General features: G+C 43.9%; 1 protein-coding gene across 2 annotated transcripts; it reads right to left on the reverse strand.

Moving 5' to 3' along the window:
- Positions 1-1732: 1732 nt before the first annotated feature.
- Positions 1733-6479, reverse strand: txn2 (thioredoxin 2). Of its 2 annotated transcripts, none has more exons than XM_079178405.1 (4): positions 6369-6479; positions 4724-5001; positions 3315-3438; positions 1733-2537 (listed from the first exon to the last, which is right to left on the reverse strand). In XM_079178405.1, exons 2-4 carry the CDS (start codon positions 4999-5001, stop codon positions 2421-2423), a joined length of 519 nt encoding a protein of 172 aa, XP_079034531.1. In that variant the 5' UTR covers positions 6369-6479; the 3' UTR covers positions 1733-2420. The 2 variants fall into 2 exon arrangements, with proteins under 2 accessions (XP_079034531.1, XP_079034532.1); XM_079178406.1 differs by lacking the exon at positions 6369-6479 and adding an exon at positions 6239-6363.
- Positions 6480-15614: the final 9135 nt, after the last annotated feature.

Consider the following 15614-nt stretch of genomic DNA (forward strand, 5'->3'; position numbering starts at 1 on the left):
CTGGGGCAGAACGGAGAGCTAACAAAGGTGGAGGGCAGCGTGTGTTTAAAATATAAATACAGCTATGAATTTACTATAAACACAGAATGCTCTAGGGACGTGCAGATCTGGGTGGTGTTGTTGTTGCAGAGTCTCTCGCTCTCTCCCCCCCACACACACAACCATGAACCTCTCACACACACAAACACACACAGCAAAAACATTTTGATATCAGTAATTTCCTTTCAAACAAACACGCATTAACAGTTTCAGGCGGGACAGGGTCAGAAGAAGAAAACTGCAACTCTGCTTCTCGGCTCGTGTGTTCAGCAGCAGCAACCAAGCTTCCCCCCGTGTCTTTTTTCTTTGCCTTATATGGTCACAAGAGAGGTTGAGCGAGTGAGTGAGAGCGAGCGCGAGCGAGCGAGGACGGAGGTGTGGTCTATTGTTCCTGGCGGAAGAGGTGTAGGGTTACGTGCCGCTCTCGAACCATAGGAGCTCGTGCTCGTCTGCTCAGTCGTCTCTCTCTCCTCTGACCGAGGAGGCAAACAAAAGAGGATGAGTAGTCAACGTTAACGAAAAAAAGTGCCGTCACGTCGCCTCAGACATCTCCAAACCACACAGGAATGCCTTTCATCCAGCGTACAACAAACGTCTGATCACTTGATTACGTAACGTCAGTGGAATCCCCCCCTTTTTTCTTTCTTTTTTAAATGTGCGTGAACACATCATCAGTAATGATCTAATCCGAGCAAACACCGCTAGATGAGACACTTCTAATGAGGTGTTACAATAACAAGTCAGTGCGGAGGCCCCTCGACATGATTCTGTCAGCCGCGGGGGCTCTGTGATGACATGCCGGGTAAAGAGGTTGGCAATGTTTAGTCGGTTAAGCGAGTCGTGGGAGAGAAGCGGGGCTGCAGGTGCTCTCCCGTCTCCTTCAGCCTCGCGCGACCTCATTTATCTCCGGTGTTTCTAACTGACACGGGAAAACCGGCCTTTAGTCTTGCTCTGCACCACGCAAGGTCTCATGGGAGTCCTCATGTCGTAGCAGCACTTCCTGGTTGGGAAATTACTAAATGTTTCTTGTGTAAAGGACTTTCCAATGCCTACTGTTGCACTGTTGACAATGTCCTAGTGATAACACGCCAATTTACCACTTTTGCTTTTATAACTGGAATCACAGAAACCACCACACAAGCTGCAGAGGACTGAAATCACACAGTGGTGCGGCACACACTCCCATTACAGAGGTTGATCGGGGTCAGAGTCCGTCTGCCATTGACTCTGATGTTGGTTTGATGTGAGACTCGAGGCATTATAGTCAAGATTAGAGAGACAGACGCTGTCGATTTGAGGGAGAGAAGAGAATGGAGGTAATTTAAAGGGCTGAAATAAGTGGGGTTGAGTGTCTCGGTGTCACCGATGAGAGGGGTTGTGTCAGCATGAGCAGCACCTCCATGTTCAGACAGAAGGCCGAGAAATATGGAGGACATAAGACGGCGATGTCTTTAATCACACAGGGAATAATTGAGGGCTACTTCACTTTAGGTTCGTCATTCAAATGTGGTGTTCGTTAAAAGCTCCCCTTCATTTTGCTAGTGAGAAAAAACACGGGGAAAGTACACAGCTATTATATTAAATCAGTATAATTTGGGACAATAAAAGTGGACCATCTTGGGTTTTTTTAGGTGTGTGTGTGTGTGTGTGGGGGGGGGGGGGGCGGGCAAAAACACAATTCAAATACAGAAAATCTTCTGACTCCTTTATTACTTCACTTGGTCATGTTTCCGGTACATAGTTAATTTGAGTACTAAACTAAATCAAACTCGTATTTGCAATTCCCACACACACACACACACATACACACATACACACCTTCCTCTCACATCATTAGGCAGAATGGTGTAAAACGACCCATGTGTGGCTTTTTGCGATGTGAAGAGAAACGCCACCACCGTGTGGACAAAAGCAGGAACTACAGGTTAACGCCGTCACGAGCCTCATTCAGTATTGTCATCTTTTAAGTTGAATCCTCTCCACCCGCTAAAACTAAAAAAATAAAGTTCATCCCTCATGTTTTACAGTAGGTGAAGTGCGCCGGCGTAGTTTCCATTCGGCAGACTTTTACATGTACGCATAAAGAGCTCTCGTGAGGAGTAGAGCCATCACATTATTGAAGAGAACGCTGCAAAAAAACTAAACAAATTGAAGCGCACACCCATCACTAGACAAACAAAAATAAAAGGAGACAGAGACAGAAGCAGAAGCAGCGATGCAAAGCCGGAGCAGTTCGTCTAGGGATGGGTGTGAGCATTTTGAGTGTTTGCCACCTTGGATCGCGGCACGTTTTTTCGTTTTTAAACCGGCTGAAGGATGGCGGCCATAATCACATACACACCAGCACCGTGGCGGCGGTGAATGGCCGGGGACGAGCTGGGTTACTGTCCGATGACCTTGCCGACAAATGAGTCTAGCTCGTCGTCGTCTTTGATCCCCACGAAGTGGTCGACTACGTCACCGCCCCGTATGGCGATCACCGTAGGGACGGCAGACACCTGAGAACAGCCAGAGTCACGTGTTATAACACCGATCATATTATGAATAATCAACATAAATCATATGGCGAGACGTTTAACATTTACTCAAACCACATTGCATCTGTAATCGCATAATAGCAATCCTTCAAGCCAAAATGGTATTTAAAAAGGTATCGACAATAACATTCTTATTAGAAGAAATCGTAGTTCAAGATATCTATAAATGGTGGCTGTTTTAGATTGGATATGTAATGCAGTAAAAAAAAACATTTCAGATGTCCACCGGGATATTTCTCCTATCCATAAATGTTATTTCAGATATCCGCAATTGCATTTCTGATTAGTACAATAGAATTTTACGAGGAAAAACTAACGTGAGCCATTTTTGGATAGGAAAAATATCCCGATTACAATTGTGGAAATCTGACATTGCAGATTTGATTACCATAAAGCATTTTAGATATTTAAAATTATATTATGGAGATCGCACATTTTTTATTATCTGAAACTAAAATGATGACTAGTAACAATTAGGTTATAAATATCTGAAATGGGAGTTTTTTTCTAGTAAGATATCTATTGGAGATAAAGAATTGAATTAAGGATATCTGCAACACAACTGGTCTGTTAAATGGAACGGCCGTCCATTTACACCAAGTACTGTGGCTGCATATTATGTCACTTTATCAAAAATTCATTCTAAGGAAAAAAAAAAAAACTACAAAACCCCAAAAGTCTAGATGGCAAATTCCACAAATGGACTGAGAGTCACCGATGCTACAGACTGAGTCTCACCCCGTACTCGATGGCCAGGTCTGTGTGATCATCTATGTCCACCTTTGCCATGGCAACGCGGCCTTTATGTTTCGCAATGGCCTTTTCCAACCTCGGCCCGAGGATCTTACAGGGACCGCACCACCTAAAAAACACACAAACAGAACCAAAGACAAACTTAATGAGTAATAAGTACAGCCACTAGGAGGAGTGAACCACTGTAAGCTACTTGAGATGTTAAAAACATGGAGCAAACCACTTAAAATGCACTTCACCATTCAATTAAGGTCTGAACCAATCAGCTATCGGTCTGACCACAATTTAGCCTCTGGTGATAACGGCCGATATATCCGGGGTTCTGGTGTCCATCCTTTACCAAAGGAAAGGAGAAAATGCCGTCCCACAATTCCTTGCGGTGGCAACATTTAAAGTGACGCACCATTTGGCTGTCAATAAGTATTTGTTGATCGTTATACATCTCTCGCGCGTTCGTGCTAATCTTTCGGTGATTAAACTCATCGTTAGCGTCTATTGGTGACATCAGTGATATCCTGCCGGCGTAGCAGCAGATCTGTAATCGGTATCAGAGCAGCCGTCATCAGGTGTTCTCTTTTAAACAGTTAACAGCTTCCACACACACACACACACAGCGGCACAGCTAAGACGCTGTGCATCATGGGTAATTGCCGTCTCTTCAAAAACGACGGCTTTATGCGAGCAGCCGTTTCTCAGAATGCGGAATTACTTTAAATTTTGAAGAACTGAATAATGAACTTCAGGTCACAGCTGTTCATGAGAACAGAGTAAAAGTACACATTTTGGAACAAGACCAGTAAAACTGGTGGACGTGACTTAAATTGTAACTGTCAGCCATGAACGCTCCTACCTTTCATTTCTTACTTTCTCAGTTCGGCTCCAACTGGTTACTATTGATGGTGAACCATCGTTTCTTTTTTAAATAGCGATAAGCATCGTCTACATGACACTTAATCTGAGTCCATGTAGCAAGCATCCCGACTGTCTCGATCCTTTAAGTTTAAATCAGACATCAGAATGCATCAAATCATGTTTAAAGCTAGGGAGACGGAGACCTTTCTACAGGACAGAGAACATTGTGGTGTTGTGCAACCTCACATGACTAGAGTATGGAACACCCCCGGGTCAGTTACGTACACGTGTGTTTATTTTTAACACACCCCGTATGCAACACCTCTAGTGATTTAAAGAGGCAGGGCAGCTGGAAAACAAGCTCTTTCCTCGAGGTCAGCGCCCGAAAATGTTCTGATCTTTATACTTTTTGAAAATCCTTTTTTTTTTTAGAAAACACAGAAATAATCCAATCCGACGTTACATTTACTCACTTTAGTTTAGCGTGTATAGCTTCATATAGGTGGAGGTCACCTACTACCAGCCCTCCCCGCGCTACTCACTGTGCGTGGAAGTCGACTAGCACGGGCAGCTCGCTGTTGATCACCCGGTCCGTGAAGTCCTCGTGGTCCTGGACGTTGAAGGAGACTTCCCGGCGGGAGGTGTGAGGGAGGGAGCGGGGCAGAGAGCAGGAGGGCGAGAGGAAGGACGCCCGGGTGGCGGCGGACTGCAGAGAAGAGGAGGAAAAAGAAGAGGAGGAGGCGGCGGCGGATGCTGGGAGGCAACGGATGTCTTTCGCAGAGAGCGTCCAAATTCTGCGCACTAGCAGCCTGTGAGCCATCTGCGTGGAAGACGTAAGAGTAAAAAAACAGAAGGAGAATGTTGGTTAATAAGAGTTTGTTGTGATTTCAGGCCAGTTAGACGCAAAAAGCTCTTGAACTTACAACAGACGGATGTGAGGCCGGCATGCTTACAGCCGTTCTACACCAACATGTCATAGTAGCCAGCTCTATGTAAGCTAAGAAGGTAGTTAAATTAAAGCACAACACAAGTAATGCATTCCAAAGAGAGACGCATAAGATGCGTTTTTTTTTACGCTACACTCTGGTGCATATTCATAGATTCTAAAACAATGCAATTATCGACTAATATTCAAGGTTGCGTTATAAGCGAATATATAAAATACTAGAAGTTCACTGGTTCAAACATGTCAGGTGTGAACATCTGCTGGTTTGGTGTGATGTCACGGCTTCCTGTTATTGTAAATTGAATATCTTTGGGATTTGGGCTGATGGACAGACTAAATACCTTCTTGATTAATCTGCCGATTCTTTTTTGAAACAGGACATGTATGAACTTGTTGGCCTTTATAATGTAAAAGAAATAAAAATAATGCTGAAAACGCCCCCAAGAAATAATATTTAGTACGTTTTCGTTAATGACGAACACTATCAAAAAAGGGGGGGGGGGGGAGAAGCAATGAATCGATTATGAAACCTGTTGCAGATACATATTCTGTGGATTGGACGACGTGTTTACTGAACTAATCGTATCGACCGATGCCCTGAAGACCTTCACATGTGATGATCAGCTGACGGAAGACATCGTCCCCATAAACATTTGGCCATCCATCATCCACAGACATTACCAGCTGTCAGTGGTTTTATCTATCACTTAAGACACTTTACTTAAACTTTGGAGCTCTAGTTGTAGCAGTCTGTAATGTTTTAGGAGCATTTCTGTGACTCGTGAGAAACGCTACTCTACCACACACTTTAGTAACGATTAGCTAGTAACAGTGTGCGTCTTTAAGAAGTTAGCTCGGTTAAATGAGGTAAACAGCTCGTTCCTCTTCAACACAGCCATGTTGCACAGCTGTTACGACACACCAACACATGGAGCTGTAAAAAACACTCAATGTTTTCTTTATGAATATTAAAGTGAAAAACGAATACCTCGGTGTATTCACGGCTTCTTATGTTTGCTATCTACCGGCGGCTCGTCTGCTCCACTAAGTTAACCTACGTTACGTATGACTTTGCCCTCTTCGTCCTCGTTCCCTCGCCTCCTAACCTCACCTCACCCGCCGTCGCCTCCTCGCGCCGTGAGACGCACAAACACTCAAACCGGACAGTTCTGCGACTCAACACCGAATGTCACGCGCGGCATTAACGAATTACAGCAATACGGTGCGTTTTCCGTGTTTACCTTGCTGCTTAGCTGGCGTTGATCTCGGCCTCGGCTGACCACTGAAGTACTTCCGCTTTGGTACCGCAAATGAAAAAAAAGAAACAGGGGACCGAGCAGCTTTTATGGTCTCTTCAGGCTGCAGTACCGCGAGTAGCGCCCTCTCATGGCCACCCAAGGAAGTACCGGGCAGTTAGTTTAAGACACGCAATAGGGGGGAAATAAATCCTTGAAAACTACACAGGTAGTATTTATTTTGTAAGCAGTGAAAAGTGACCAAGCACATTTACTGAAGTACTGTGTAAGCACAGTTTTGAAGTACTTGTACTTGATACTTTCCATATACTTTATAGTTCTACTCCACAACAATTCAAAAGTATTACTATTATTGACTTAATCATGAGAGTCATTAGAAATACTTAATTGCAAGTCAAAGTCTTACATTAAATGTAACTTTAGTAGAAATATACAAGTATTATAAGAAAAATTTACTCAAGGTAACCAAAAGTAACCTTGTCAGACTGCATATGATTATATCATTGGGACACTATTATTGATGCATTAACATGTCAATGTTTAATTCTATAACTGGATTAGGTGGAGTTGATTTCAAATGCATTATTTTGGGAAGTTCAATTTATAACACAGCATCTTGTTTTATGGATCACATGTTTTGTTTGTAAAATGTTGATTAGAAAATGTAATATCTAAGTATTTACAGCTGTCAAATAAATAAAGTTAAATAGAAGTAAAAAGAACCATGAAATGAAAATACTCAAGTAAAGTACAAGTACAGTACTTGAGTAAATGTCACTGTATAGATTAAGACCCCTGAGATCCGCCCACTGTGGCCTGTTGGCTGGGCCCTGTTTGTGGAGGAAAAGAGCCGGTAGCGGCTGATCGGTCTGGAAAAGCCTGCCTGCTTTTAAGATAAACCTTAAATCCCACTTTTATTCTCTGGCTTTTTCTGTTAAATTCTGTTGAACCAGTTTTTATGTTTTAATCCGAATCCCTGGGTTTAAATTGTGTTTAGACTTGTATCTATTTTAATCGTGCTTTGTTTCCACATATATACACACAAATATGTCTCTATGCTCGTATGTGTAAACATTTATGTCTAAACCTGTTTGCTTTTTAAAGTCCTATATAAATGAAAAAAACTTGAAACTTAAACATTTTACATTATAGAACATATGATAACTTTATAAAATGAAATATATCGTTTAAAATGATACCATTGGTTCCCAACCTTTTGTTCTTGTGACCCTTTAGAGAAAAAAAACAGTGTCTGGTTGGGGCTGCGTGTCCCATTTAAGATGTCTACGAGTCATTCGGAGTTTCACCAAAGAGACATTTCCCCTTTAAGCTTCTCAGATGGTTTCATTTAAATAACTGTTTAAATTTAAATTTCTATAAAATGAATACAGATTTGTGTTGCAGAACTTTTTTTCTTATTTTGTCCCAGATTGATCCTGGGCAGAAGGACCTGACCGCTAAAACATTGGGCTAATCTAAAGAAGACAGAATACACCTACAAACACCATTAAAGCTGAATAATTAATCATTTTAATTAATTACTGGTTTATTTAGATTGTATATTTTCCTCAAACAAGATATAACAAATGAATCACTGAGCCGCAAAAGTGTTGGTGGGCAGATTTTGTTACCCTCGGAGAGAGCCATGCTAGCTGTTTCCCCTCATCTTATGCTACGCTAACCAGTAGCTTCATATAATAACAACTCTAAACTTAGTAGTAAACATACATTATATCTTGCTTGTACAAACAGAAATGTAAACACAATTTGGTTTTATAGGAAGTTACAAGCTGCAACTCTTTCTTGACGAAAACCTAGCTTTATGCTAAGCTAAGCTAATTGCCTCCCAGGTTTAGCTCCATATGTATAGCACACATACCTGTGAGAGTGGTATCAATCCTCTCCTCTAAATCTCAGAGCAAATTAGAGTGTTTCCCAATATGTCAATTTATAGGCCATCAATTGAATTTCTATGTCAGGAACTGCCTTGTGACATGAGCAGGACAATATGACTGTAGACTGACTTTGTTGCTGTAAGACCGGCCTGTGATAACACGGTCTGGAGAAAGAAAGGAAGAAAAATAGTTTGTGTTACTATGAATATAAACAATAAACAAGTGGCCTAATAACTTGTGTGTGGATCCTATTTTCTTCCGTAAATGAATGTCGTCCCCTGACCGCTGCTACAATAAACAAGTGGCCTAATAACTTGTGTGTGGATCCTATTTTCTTCCGTAAATGAATGTCGTCCCCTGACCGCTGCTTGCGATTAATTCATAATTCATTGAGATGGAATGGTCGATGGACTGCGCCTTTCATGTCCGAGAGGGCAGCAGGATGAAAGGGATGGAAGGTGGGTGGGCTGTTTGGAGTAGAGATGGTTGTCATCCAGGGCTCAGTGAAGTCAGGCTCAAAAAGACTGGAGAGATGAGGACAGGAGTGCGGAGGAGAAGCCTCTGTTCTTTGATTCATTTCTACCAAGAGGCATGGTCATTTGTCATGACAACCGCGAGTATCCTCTTGTAAGGATGAAGAGTCAGACTCCCTCTGTGTGGTATGGCGACTCCATTACAACCGTTTTGTCTTTCTTTGCGCCACATTTTGCCACTGCGGAAACTAAACAACCTCCATTTGGAAAGCGGGGCTGGAAAGAAGATTGCGTCTACAAATTCAGTGCAAGGTCTTTTTGATCCGCATCACTTTGGATCGGAACGCTTTTAAACAGGATGAGTAAAAGCGTTGAGAGGAAAGTTGACATTTCCAGACCTTCTCTCGCCCTTCGGCCTCCTCCGCTGTTTCGCAGCATCGGACCGCCTGGCCCTTCTGCCGGTCTGCCCCCACACCGACGACTCCGCTCTATTTTCTGCAGGTCCAGAGCTGTGCTGCCTGCAAACATGCACCCCGTCGAAGCTTCAGATGCACACGCCTTTACGAACATCCAGATGGGCAACCATGCTGGTACGATTGTGCGTCCACTCTCAGAGGATACTAAGTCTGGCACAGCGTTGATTGCACATCAGCCTGAAGTGGACTCAGATCTACACACAGGAGCTGTGTTCAGGTCAGGGGTTTTTGCCGCCACGCGGTCTGCGGCGTCAGCAAGCACTCAGGTGCAAAGCGAGCAGCAGGACAGACAGCTGTGTTCTCACCTCTGTCCGCCCGCAAGAGCCAATGGCAGAAACAGGGGCAGGCAGGGCAGATGGGTGACTCCGCCTCAGACATCAGAGGATCCTGTGATCAAAGAGAAGCAGCAGCAAAAGGGGAGAAAGAGGAGCTTCAAGGTGGACTGCGCAGGCAAACAGAAATATGCAGCGCCGTCACACAGCGAGAAAGAGGAAGATGCCAGGCTCTGTGAGTGGTTACAAAGTCTGGGCCTCGCAGGTAGCAAAGAGAGGGATTCTGTCGCTCCAAAGGACCAGCGGCGGCTATTTGCATCCAGACGCAGCGGGGTGAGCAGAGAGCAAGGGACAGCAGCGAGCCACAGGCGAGACAGACGCCCCCATTTCCTACCTCCCCTCTGTCAGTCGGGCTCCCTGCTGCACGTGCCTTTCCTGCTCCCTGAGAACTCCCCCCCGCCCTCGCCCTCGCCCTGCACCTACCCAAACCCTCCCATCCACCAGCTACCCGTGCCGCTGCTGCAGCCGCTCTCGTTGAGGAGGAAGTGAGAGGCTGTCGGCCAGCCAGAGAGGGGAGGCCACTGACTCGCTCAGGTTCAGAGGCTCTGGCTGTGTACTGATCTGAGTTTAAGTCTTGTTATGTTCTAACGGGTTCTTGATTTAATTCTATATCTTTTCTTCTTTCTTACTAAATCTTTCCATGACATCTTAATTTCCCCCTATATTGTTCCCCTATACATGCATTTAATCTGTTTAAAGTAAATTGGATTAATCAAGGTGGACACAATAACATGAACAGCTGTACGGTCTGATGCAATCTGGTTTATTTTAGCTCTGTGAAGATGTCAAGGTTTTGTGGAGTTGTGTCTGCATTATGATGTTATGTTTTTCTTTTTTTACTCCTGACATTTTTTTTTACTTTTATTTTTCATACAGGGGGGAAATAACCTAAACAGTTTGCATTAGCCCATGTGCAGAGACTACCAGCCAGGGTTACTTGCACCTCTGCAGTAGCCAGAGGCCGAGCCTACATGGAAATATCGTGAAGGAGTTCAACATATTTGAAAGAAATAGATACTGAAATAGAACTGTACATCACGTGTTGCAATTGAAAGGGCATGACAAATAGTTTGCAAGTGAGCAAAGACGTCTAATCAATTAGCTAAAAGTACTTTATAAATGGTATAAATATATCGCAAATAGTAATGGATACACCTAAGATAGCTGATATGAATGGATACGCATGTACATTAGCTAAACGTAATGGATGGAGCCATTACACATTTAAGATAGCTAGGCTAACGGATAGCCCACACTATTTTGTTAGCTAAATGTGATCCACATTTTAAATACTGTAGCTACGCTAATGAAAAGCTTACACAATTTGTTCTGTAAAAGGTGATACATATTTTAGATAGCTAGGCTAAAGAATAGCCTACACATTTTTGTGAGCTAAAAGTAATGGCTCCACATTTTAGATAGCCGTGGATAACAGTTGAAATGTTTATGTTGTCAAAAGGCTAAAATAAGTAGCTGACTAGCTGAAAGCAGTCTATAAACAGTTGAAGAAAAAATAGAGTTCGAGGGACCTGAAATGGATATACAGTTGAGAATAAATAGTTTGCTAGCTAATTAGCTTAAAATTAGCCTAAAGTAAGTTGTGAAAGGCAAAAAGTAATGTTTGTTATGAACACAGTTCTAGAAGCGTTATATGTGCGTCTGTCCTCTGTATTAACTGTGATGCATGAAGTTACTTATCAAGTCCTACTTGTTAAGTAATTACGCCGTTGAGAGAAACGTTTATTTCAGGCTCTTGGTGTTTGTTTTTTCTGCGTCACACTCTCATCTCTCCTGCAGAGGGCGCTGTGCATGTAACACACAGGAGGCGGTGGGGGGATGTTTATTAGACTGTGGCCGTTGGGGCCCGAACAGAGCGGTGCTCTGTGTCCCTGCTGAGGTGGGATCTGTGTGTCAGGACCAGAACACACCAGCCTCAGTCCTCCTTACCGCTCGCCCTCGCGTACCCCTCCCGCATATGTTTACCCTCGAACGCAGCCCAAACTGTTTGTGAGTGAGGCTCTTTTTTCAAGGCCTGCCCGTCCCCGTCCCCCCAGCCCTCTTTCCGCCAAATAAACATTGCACCGGAAATTGCAGGGATATCTGGGATTTTTGAGGGGTCCCGGTGGAAAGATGGAGAGGACTAGAACAAGGGTGCTCTCTGTGACACCTCGGAGGTGAGGGCGAAGACGCGGACGGAGGCGGGGGGAGGGGGGGGGGGGGGGGGGGATCCAGAGGGGAGGGCGTGACCTTGCCTTGGGTGGTTGGTGAGGTGGGCAGCATCAGCATATCCACTGACGAACAGGTACAGGTGACCCAGTTTCCTTTGACCCCATCAGGGCCCGGCGTGCATGCTAAAGCTGACCTCGCTAATCACAGAGGACCCTGACCCCGGGCTGAAGGTCGAGAGGAAACTATACTCTGTGACGCACGGCAAACTGTCCTAACAGATGACGACCTCCTGGGGTCGTCGTAACTGCCGCACCTGATCGCTGTCCTCCTGTGGCTGCTTATTTCCGCTCCCGTCTCGGCTGCAAGAGTTGGGAATACAACAGTCATTGATGAAGCTGAGGCGTCGGGACAAAGCACGCATGAATGGCAGGGTGTGTTTTCTTTTGCGTATACAGACCCCCCCCACCCCCCCAACCCGCCTTTGTGTGTGAAGTTTTGTCCCAGCTCACTCCCCATAAACCCAGACGTCTTTAATTGACAATAACACCCCGGTGGTGGAAAAGCACACAGCTTAAAGCTTGTTGTTGAGCAGTTTGCGCCAAGAAGATGGAAAATTACAGTTGATAACCTTGTGTTTATCTCCATTAGTGTGAAACTGTACCCACAGTGATTTTGTGAGTGTCCTCACATCCTTTTGCTGGTCATCTTTTTTTTTAAAGTTGTGACGCCTCTCTTTCTGTCGAGGCTTACCACTGGCCTGTAATTGAGATATCCTGAGAGTTATGTTCCTTATGTACACCATGTCTTCAATTATAGTCATATATATATATTTATATATAAATACTTGGGAAAACAGGAATTGCACAAACAGAAATTCAAATGAACGCCTTTCTCATCTGTCCTTGAAGGTTTGAGGTCTTGAATATCTTATAACGCAGCGCTACACACCGAGGCTTACATGAAAGAACGCAGCCAAACATGTCCTGATGAGACTGACAGGAATGTGTTTGGATGTGTGGACGCAGACACTTGTATGGGATGACACACCTGACAGCTATGTGTGTTTGTACGCTTCCTGTCTCCTTTTCTGCCAAGCTCTACTCTTAAACCGATCCGTGTTTCAGTGTTTGGGAAGTCAACAGTGGAGTTCCTGTTCTTGGTCTAAAAATAACTTTGTGACTTAAATTACTTAAACCCCCCCCCCCCCCCTCTCATCCTTTCTTACTGGCACTCTCCCGTTGCTTGTTTTTCTTTCCTATTTCTTGTTTTGGAACAGGCTGTGCCCTCTCGTTTTCTTTCAGTCACCTTATATCCGTCCATGCTACACACATGCACACAAACACACTCATACAAGCACATATAGTGCACATACTCAGAAGATTCATGGAGAAAAATGATGGTGATTATAACTATGATGATAATAACAGAACATTTACTTCACTTTGCCATAGTGGTTGTCTCCTTTTTAAAAACATGTTTTATTGCCATTTTCAGAAAGAACATAGTTGTCAAAGCACAAGCACAGACAACAATGAGACGTTTATAGAACTAGAATTACTGCTTCGTAGCTGTAGGCCTCCGCCAACCACCAGCATCCATGTCTGTCCAAAGGTTTCATCACGTCATCACTTTATTCTATTCGATATTTGTGTGAAATTGCCATTATTAGCACATGAATTATTAAGTTATGGCCAAAAAACGTTTTTTTTATGTCACAGTGACCTTTGACCAACAAGATCTAATTAGTGCAGCCTTGAGTTCAAGCGGACCTGTTTGTGCCAAATTTGAAGAAATTAGCTCAAGGCATTCCCGAGATATCACGAGAATGGGACGGACGCGGGGGCACAGTGATCTTGACCTCCAAAATGTAATAAGTTCAGCCTTGAGTTTAGTGGACGTTTGTACCAACATTTGAAAATGATTCCCTCCAGACAATGCAGAGATATCGTGTTTACAAGAACAGAGCAGACGGACACACAGACAACCCGAAAATCGTAAAGCTATCGCCGGCGCGGAGGCATAAAAAACTGAATAAACACCATAATAATAACGGCAATAGTGGAAAAAGAATATAGAATACAGGAGACAAACGTGAAATTAAAACACAGAGTGCTACAGCATAGTCCTTTAGCATGTTAGCATGCTAACATTTGCGAAATAGCACAAAGTACAAGCCAAATATTTGGTGGCGCTAGCAAAGCAGCACAGCCTAAATGAGGGTTAAAAGCTAAATCATCGGAAAATACTAGAAAGACTGATATTTTATATATTATACATATATAATAATTTGTGCCTTTATTTAATATTTATTGAAGATAGAAACAGGAATTGAAGTGTGGACATTGTGCTTATGTGGTGCACACCTTAACCATTAGAATACAGGACACCCATAGAGTTTAAATTTAGGACGAGAAAACACTAAAAGACCCACGCTCAGCCATTAAAGTCAGACAAAGACAAGTTACAACAACCTTCCCCTCTTGTGTGACCCCCCGCTGCCACAAAGGGACAACAAAGACACCTGTCCTCTTTCATCTGAGAAGTCCAGAGTAATATTTCCAACAGTGGACAGAGGCGGGAGCTTCAGGCTGTTACGCTGCCGTGACATAACAAAGCTTTGCCATTTAACATGTATGTGTGTGTATGTGTGTGTGTGCGTGTACCTGCGGTACATATTTACAATTATGTGTGCGTTTGTGGCGCATAAAAGATTTGGAGGAGTGTCGCAGCAGGTGCAGCCAGGAGCTCTGCTAAACAAACACTCCACACCTGTCCCCACGGACGCACAAAGACACTTTTCTGTGAGCTATGAAAAGAATCAGATGTGAAAAGTGAGCCGCTATTGTTCCACTGACCTCACTTTCCTCTCTTGTTCTATCTACTTCCTTTTTCTTCTTCTTCTCACTGCCTAATATTTCCCTGGCTCCATGCATGCGGCCTACACCTCTGTCTCCCTCACCCTCAGTCTTGTTTTTCCACTGACTTGTTATTTACCCCCCCCCCCCCCCTGTCACCATTCCTATGGCTCATTAATAGTAGCGTCAGGGAGGTTGTCCAGCGAACTCTTAAAGCAGACCTGTGTCACTTTGCCGTCAGCTCGGAGCGTAAAGGTCACCGCGCGGCGGGAAACCTCCCAAGCGTCCAGTATCCCCGAGAGTCAATGAAAGCCTCCACTCTGGTGTGTTGGAAAACTCTGCATGTTTGTTTATTATGTCTAGGATGGAAGCCACCGAGACCGAAGTGGAAAAGGACACGCTCTTTGATGAGTCAATGGAATCTTAGAGATGAATACCAAAAAAACATATTTCTCTCTCTATGTGTGTGTGTGTGTGTTGTGAGGGCGGCGCATACAAACAACACACACAAGCTTCAGAGAAGTCCGGGGAATTTTTTTTTTTCCCTTGCTTCATTTTGTCTCTGTACATGCTGGGCTTGTTTACACGGGCCTGTTACATCACCTCCGCAGACTGACAGGGAGAAACGGTTTGTGTGGGAAGAGGATGGAAGTTTGGTGAATACATAATTTTGCTCCCTGTGTAGGCCTCTGTGTGCGGGTGAGCACATTCTGTACACACACACACACACACACACACACACACACACACACACACACACACACACACACACACACACACAGGTGTGTGCTTCAGGTCAGTATCATTATCTTTGCAATTGAGCATGAAAAATAGACACCCAGCAATTAGAAAAAAACAAACTGTTGTTTAACAACTGCTATTCTGGAGGTGTTTCCAGAACCCTCAAGATTCTTCTGGCCGTCTGAATGAAAACATTTTGCGCAATGAAAAACCCGTTTCTCAAGTTGCAACTGTATTTCCTGTTGGCATGGATAAAATCTCTATCTTTCTGTTTATCTCATTAACTCCTG

This window comes from Pholis gunnellus (genome assembly GCF_910591455.1).
Source record: "Pholis gunnellus genome assembly, chromosome: 17".
In the NCBI taxonomy this organism is placed as follows: domain Eukaryota; kingdom Metazoa; phylum Chordata; class Actinopteri; order Perciformes; family Pholidae; genus Pholis; species Pholis gunnellus.